Source organism: Dendrobates tinctorius, unplaced genomic scaffold (genome assembly GCF_039654945.1).
Source record: "Dendrobates tinctorius isolate UK_male_01 unplaced genomic scaffold, ASM3965494v1 ptg000065l, whole genome shotgun sequence".
Taxonomy (NCBI): Eukaryota; Metazoa; Chordata; class Amphibia; order Anura; family Dendrobatidae; genus Dendrobates; species Dendrobates tinctorius.
This window is the reverse complement of record NW_027361733.1, coordinates 22,121,725-22,128,103: the sequence shown is the minus strand read 5'-3', so window position 1 is coordinate 22,128,103 and position 6,379 is coordinate 22,121,725. Positions and strand designations below refer to the sequence as shown.

At 50.4% G+C, this 6,379-nt stretch overlaps 1 protein-coding gene across 1 annotated transcript in view; it reads left to right on the top strand.

Annotated features, from left to right (window-relative positions):
* Positions 1 to 746: 746 nt before the first annotated feature.
* Positions 747 to 6,379, top strand: part of PMEPA1 (prostate transmembrane protein, androgen induced 1) — a 52,225-nt gene continuing 46,592 nt past the window's right edge. The window contains exon 1 of the mRNA XM_073580694.1: positions 747 to 1,228. Coding sequence (XP_073436795.1) covers positions 1,126 to 1,228 — 103 coding nt within the window. The 5' untranslated portion in view covers positions 747 to 1,125. The remainder of the gene's footprint in view (positions 1,229 to 6,379) is intronic.

Genomic DNA, 6,379 nt, shown 5'->3' with positions numbered 1-6,379 from the left:
TGCAAATCATTATTTTGTGATATAGTACTAATATATTCTGCAGTGTTTTACAGGCATCGTTATCACTCTCTGTCCAGAGCGCTGACCACCTTTTCACCACCCTATAACATTGCTTTGACCCATTACCCCGCTGTCAATGACAGTGCCGCCCACCACTGCCCCCTTACTGTCCCCACCGCAGTGCCCACTACACTGCACAGCGCCCTTTAAGAGCCCCCCGATTCTTACATGATGACGCCTATGCCAGCCAGGACTGCTGGGTACACAATGGGTTCACCACGGCACTGCACTAGTCCAGCTCCAAGCCCAATGAGCGCTGGCATCTGCCCATATTTTCCCAGGCGCTTTCATCTATTATTTCCAAACTTTTCATTGTTTAATGACAGAAAAAAAACTGAATAATTATATTTGAAAGTTATTTAAAATTATTGCAAAATCCAAATTATTGCATTTATGGCGTAAAATTCCTGCAATCTATAGAATAACTCTTGCAACCCCAAATTCTGAGACAGAAAGGATCACTCCACCTGTGCATGATACTTGGACCTAAAATACATTCTGTACCAGTAAATCACTTTCAATAGTCTACAAGTTTCTCAATCCTCCCTCTATTGGGCAGTTGAAGTTTTAACAGGAAGCTTCGCCTTTAAGAAGTGCACCCTCCCTCCTGCTACTCCGGATTGGCTGCTGCTGCTGTCAGTCACGCTAGCTTCCCCACTCCCTCCCCCCTCTTGCAGTGGAAGGGCAGTCCCAGTCTGGCGCTGACGTCACGGCCCGTCTGGCTGCCTGGGGTTGGATCCGGCTGCAAGGCAATCTCCTTGGACTTGAGGAGGGGGAAGGAAGGAAGGACTGGGACTTGAGTGCTCCTTACACAAACCCAGCCTGGGAGTGGAGCTGTGGACTTGTCCTCTAAGGCTGGAGCTGACCCTCTCCTCCAGTCCCAGTGTAGATGACAGAAGCTGGGATTGCCACAAAGTAACTCTGCAGCCCCCCTACATCCAGAAGAAGAAGCAGCAGCCCCCTCCACCACAGCCCTGTCTGCAATGTTCCAGCAGAAGCCAAACCCTGAGCCCTGTGGCCCCCAGTGACTCTGTGCCTCTTCCTCCAGGAGTTTCCTCTTCTTTAATGTATGACTTGATGGGTTTGAACAGCACCAGCTCTGCCATCCAGTCCAATGTCTCCTGCTCCTGCAACTGCAAGAGGTCCTTGTTCCAAAGCATGGAGATCAGTGAGTACCCTGTGCTGTCTGGGTGTGGGGGAGTGAGCTGGCAGCTTCTTGGCACTTGTGCTGCCGCTACACAAACTTTTCCTGGAGTTGGCTGTACATTGTGTAGTATAGGAGGAAGGCGGGGGAGTCAGCTCCTCTGTCCGCTCAGCTCCTCTGTCCTCTGTACAGGCTCAGCTCTTCTGTCCTCTCAGCTCCTCTGTACAGGCTCAGCTCCTCTGTCCTCTCAGCTCCTCTGTACAGGCTCAGCTCCTCTGTCCTCTCAGCTCCTCTGTACAGGCTCAGCTCCTCTGTGCTCTCTGTCGGCTCAGCTCCTCTGTCCTCTCAGCTCCTCTGTCCTCTCAGCTCCTCTGTCCGCTCAGCTCCTCTGTCCTCTGTACAGGCTCAGCTCTTCTGTCCTCTCAGCTCCTCTGTACAGGCTCAGCTCCTCTGTCCTCTCAGCTCCTCTGTACAGGCTCAGCTCCTCTGTCCTCTCAGCTCCTCTGTACAGGCTCAGCTCCTCTGTCCTCTCAGCTCCTCTGTACAGGCTCAGCTCCTCTGTGCTCTCTGTCGGCTCAGCTCCTCTGTCCTCTCAGCTCCTCTGTCCTCTCAGCTCCTCTGTCCGCTCAGCTCCTCTGTCCTCTGTACAGGCTCAGCTCTTCTGTCCTCTCAGCTCCTCTGTACAGGCTCAGCTCCTCTGTCCTCTCAGCTCCTCTGTACAGGCTCAGCTCCTCTGTCCTCTCAGCTCCTCTGTACAGGCTCAGCTCCTCTGTCCTCTCAGCTCCTCTGTACAGGCTCAGCTCCTCTGTGCTCTCTGTCGGCTCAGCTCCTCTGTCCTCTCAGCTCCTCTGTCCTCTCAGCTCCTCTGTCCTCTCAGCTCCTCTGTACAGGCTCAGCTCTTCTGTCCTCTCTGCAGGCTCAGCTGCTCTGTCCTCTCAGCTCCTCTGTACAGGCTCAGCTCCTCTGTCCTCTCTGTCGGCTCAGCTCCTCCGTCCTCTCAGCTCCTCTGTCCTCTCAGCTCCTCTGTACAGGCTCAGCTCTTCTGTCCTCTCAGCTCCTCTGTCCTCTCTGCAGGTTCAACTGCTCTGTCCTCCCATCTCCTCTGTCCTCTGTGCCGGCTCAGCTCTGTCCTCTCAGCTCCTCTGTCCTCTCAGCTCCTCTGTCCTCTCTGTCGGCTCAGCTCCTCTGTCCTCTCTGCGGGCTCAGCTCCTCTGTCCTCTCTGTCCGCTCAGCTCCTCTGTCCTCTCTGTGCGCTCAGCTCCTCTGTCCTCTCAGCTCCTCTGTCCTCTGTACAGGCTCAGCTCCTCTGTCCTCTCAGCTCCTCTGTCCTCTGTACAGGCTCAGCTCTTCTGTCCTCTCAGCTCCTCTGTGCAGGCTCAGCTCCTCTGTCCTCTCTGTCGGCTCAGCTCTTCTTTCCTCTCAGCTCCTCTGTCCTCTCTGCGGGCTCAGCTCCTCTGTCCTCTCAGCTCCTCTGTCCTCTCTGTCGGCTCAGCTCCTCTGTCCTCTCTGCGGGTTCAGCTCCTCTGTCCTCTCTGCGGGTTCAGCTCCTCTGTCCTCTCTGCGGGCTCAGCTCCTCTGTCCTCTCTGCGGGCTCAGCTCCTCTGTCCTCTCTGCGGGCTCAGCTCCTCTGTCCTCTCAGCTCCTCTGTCCTCTCTGTCGGCTCAGCTCCTCTGTCCTCTCAGCTCCTCTTGCTCTCAGCTCCTCTGTCCTCTGCCGCTCAGCTCCTCTGTCCTCTCTGCAGGCTCAGCTGCTCTGTCCTCTCATCTCCTCTGTGCAGGCTCAGCTCCTCTGTCCTTTCTGTGGGTTTAGCTCCTCTGTCCTCTCAGCTTCTCTGTCCGCTCTGCAGGCTCAGCGTCTCTGTCCTCTCTGCGGGCTCAGATCCTCTGTCCTCTCTGTGGGCTCAGCTCCTCTGTCCTCACAGCTCCTCTGTCCTCTGTGCGGGCTCAGCTCCTCTGTCCTCTGTGCGGGCTCAGCCCCTGCTGTCCTCTGTGCGGGCTCAGCCCCTGCTGTCCTCTGTGCGGGCTCAGCCCCTGCTGTCCTCTGTGCGGGCTCAGCCCCTGCTGTCCTCTGTGCGGACTCAGCCCCTGCTGTCCTCTGTGCGGGCTCAGCTCCCCTGTCCTCTGTGCGGGCTCAGCTCCCCTGTCCTCTGTGCGGGCTCAGCTCCTCTGTCCTCTGTGCGGGCTCAGGTCCTCTGTCCTCTGTGCGGGCTCAGCTCCTCTGTACTCTCTCTGCAGGCTCAGCTCTTCTGTCCTCTCTGCAGGCTCAGTTCTGACCCTTGTTCCTTATTCTTGCTACTTTTTCTTTATACATTGTTGCCTTTGTCTTCTCATTGTTTATTTGTTTGTTTTTCTTTTTTCATGTGTTCTGATGTACATTCCTTGAATGTCCCCCTGTTTAACTATTTCATAGAGCAGGCTTGTCAGTGTCATTATTGTTAACCCTTTTTTTTTTTTTGGGGGGGTAGTAACCCTTTCTTGTCATTACCCTTCTTTTTATGGAGGTTTAATGTCCCCGTTTGATTTTCAGGGATTGCTTTTTTTTGTTTTTTTAGAAGACCCTTCATCTCTCATCTGCACTTTAGATCCACTCAGCCCCCCTGTAGACTCACTCATCAGCTCTTATTTCGACCCCCATTTGAAGCCCGACAACCCTGTGGACCCCTTCCATAGATTGTCTCACCTCCCATGTAGAGCCCACCATAGCCTTGTGAACCACATTCACAGTCCTTCAGACTCCTTCTGCAGCTCTACATTTTTTTTGTAGACCCGCACTCCCCCCCACACACATTTAGATCCCCTCCAGAGTCTTGCAGCTTTCTCCATCTATCCTCTGAGCATCTCTGTAGACCCTATTTTCAGCCTGCAGCTTTGTAGACCCCCTTGAACAACCTGTAGACCCCCTACGATACAGCCTTGTAGACCCCCACCACAGTCCTATAGACCCCCATAGCAGCCCCAGACCTTTTCTATAAACTTAAAAACTCTCCCCCCCCCCCTTCCCAACCCTTCTTGTCCATATTCTTGTGCTGACCCCCATTTTTTCCACCCCAGTATTCATGACCTCAGCTGCTGAAGTCTGCGCAGAAACTCTTCCATACTGCGGGATTAATCACCTTTTCCATAGAGCGTGGAATGCAGTCGGGGGATTTCGGCACCCCAGGGGTGACTGACTGCACCGCACAAGCCCATGTTACATAGGAAAACTTCAAATAAAATGTGAACTCGCTGAATGTTTTTATGAGTTCTCCCAGGAAGCTGGGAATTTACTGCGTAAGTTTTAATAGCGTGAGACGAGACGTTTCCCATAGCCGCAGCCGGGATTTAATGTCCCTGCACTGAAGTTTAAAAGGGATTATGGCGACTGCACCAAAACATTTGGGAGATGGGAGGAAGAAAAGGGGCTTCCGAGGAGGCGATCAACCGGCGGGGTCTACAACCGTCCGTGCTCTTTCCTTGGCCGCAGCACAGTGTATTTAAGGAGAGATTGTAGAATCCCATTAGGTGAATGTGTTTGATTTGTGTGAATATCACGAATTGTCGTCCTCTCCGTTATCAGCTCTGGGCAGAAAACATTTTATTCTAAGAGTTCTGGATTACTAAGTGTATTGCCGGAGTAATGGAATTGTGTACGTCTGTTGTAGGGAGCTCTATCGTGAGACTGTTGAGGGTTATGGGGTCATCTGGGGGGGTGTATTACTTTGAGGGTGAGCCAGCCTGATATATGGTGATTACTGATCACTACAGTAGAAAAATAAATATATATGTATATAGGCATGTTGGTCCACAGTTCAGTGGATGATGGGGGATGTTTTCTTCATAGATATGGTAGTTCTAAAGACCGTAGCCGTAAGAGGTATAAAATCTGCTGCTTTAAGAATCAATGGGTTAATGAAAGTCCATCATCTTTACTGGTGTGTTCCATTCACATAAATCCTATATATGTTCCTATATGTGTGTGTCCTCGTCGTGTATATGTAGCTATGTATGTTCTGTATGATGTGCATGGATGTACTTGTGTGTATACATGTACGTAGGTGGATGTATAGATGTACCTCTCATCTGTATACAGGTGTGTGTGTATGTGCCTCTCTTATCTGTATACAGGTGTGGATGGACGTGTGTATATATGGAGATGTATATGTGTCATTGAATTATGTCGCTGTCTGTGATGTCTGCATATAAGTGTGAGTGTATCTATTTGTATATGGTGATGTACATAGCCCTGTCTGTATACTGGAGTGTATATCTGTGTGGATGTGTATATGGAGATGGTTGTATTCCTATCTGTATACAAGTTGGCGTATATCTGTGTGTGTATATGGAGATGTAGGTATCGCTGTCTGTATATCTGTGATATGGAGATTGATGTATCCCTGTCTGTATACAGCTGTGTAAATCTGTGTATATGGAAATGGTCTTATCCCCATCTCTGTATATCTGTGTATACATGGAGATGTATACAGGTGGTATCCCTATGAATAGACGTATATATGGACATGGTTAAATTCCACTCTATATATCTGTGTATATATGAAGATGTATACTGGGGTGTATATCTGTGTGGATGGATGTGTATATGGAGATGGTTGTATCCCTGTCTGTATACAGGTGTGTATGTCTGTGTGTTTGTGGAGATGTAAGTATCGCTGCCTGTATATCTGTGTGTACATGGAGATGTAGTCAGGTGTGTCTCCATGTCTCTGTATACAGGTCTGTGTATAAACAAATGGTTGTGTCCCTGTCTCTGCATACAGGTGTGTATATGGAGATGGTTGACTCACTGTCTCTATATACACAGATATACACACCTGTATACAGAGATTAATGTGTCCCTGTCTCTGTATACAGGTGTGTATATTTAGATGGACTGGTCTCTGTATACAGGTGTGGATGGATGTGTATATAGATGGTTGTGTCACTGTATACAGGTGTGTGTGTGTTTATAGAGATGGTTGTATCCTTGTCTCTGTATACAGGTGTATATGGAGATGGCTGTGTCCCTATCTCTGTATACAGGTGTGTGTATATGGAGATGGCCGTGTCCCTATCTCTGTATACAGATTTGTGTATGTGGAGATGGCTGTGTCCCTGTCTCTGTATACAGGTGTGTGTATATGGAGATGGCCGTGTCCCTATCTCTGTATACATATGTGTGTATGTGGAGATGGCTGTGTCC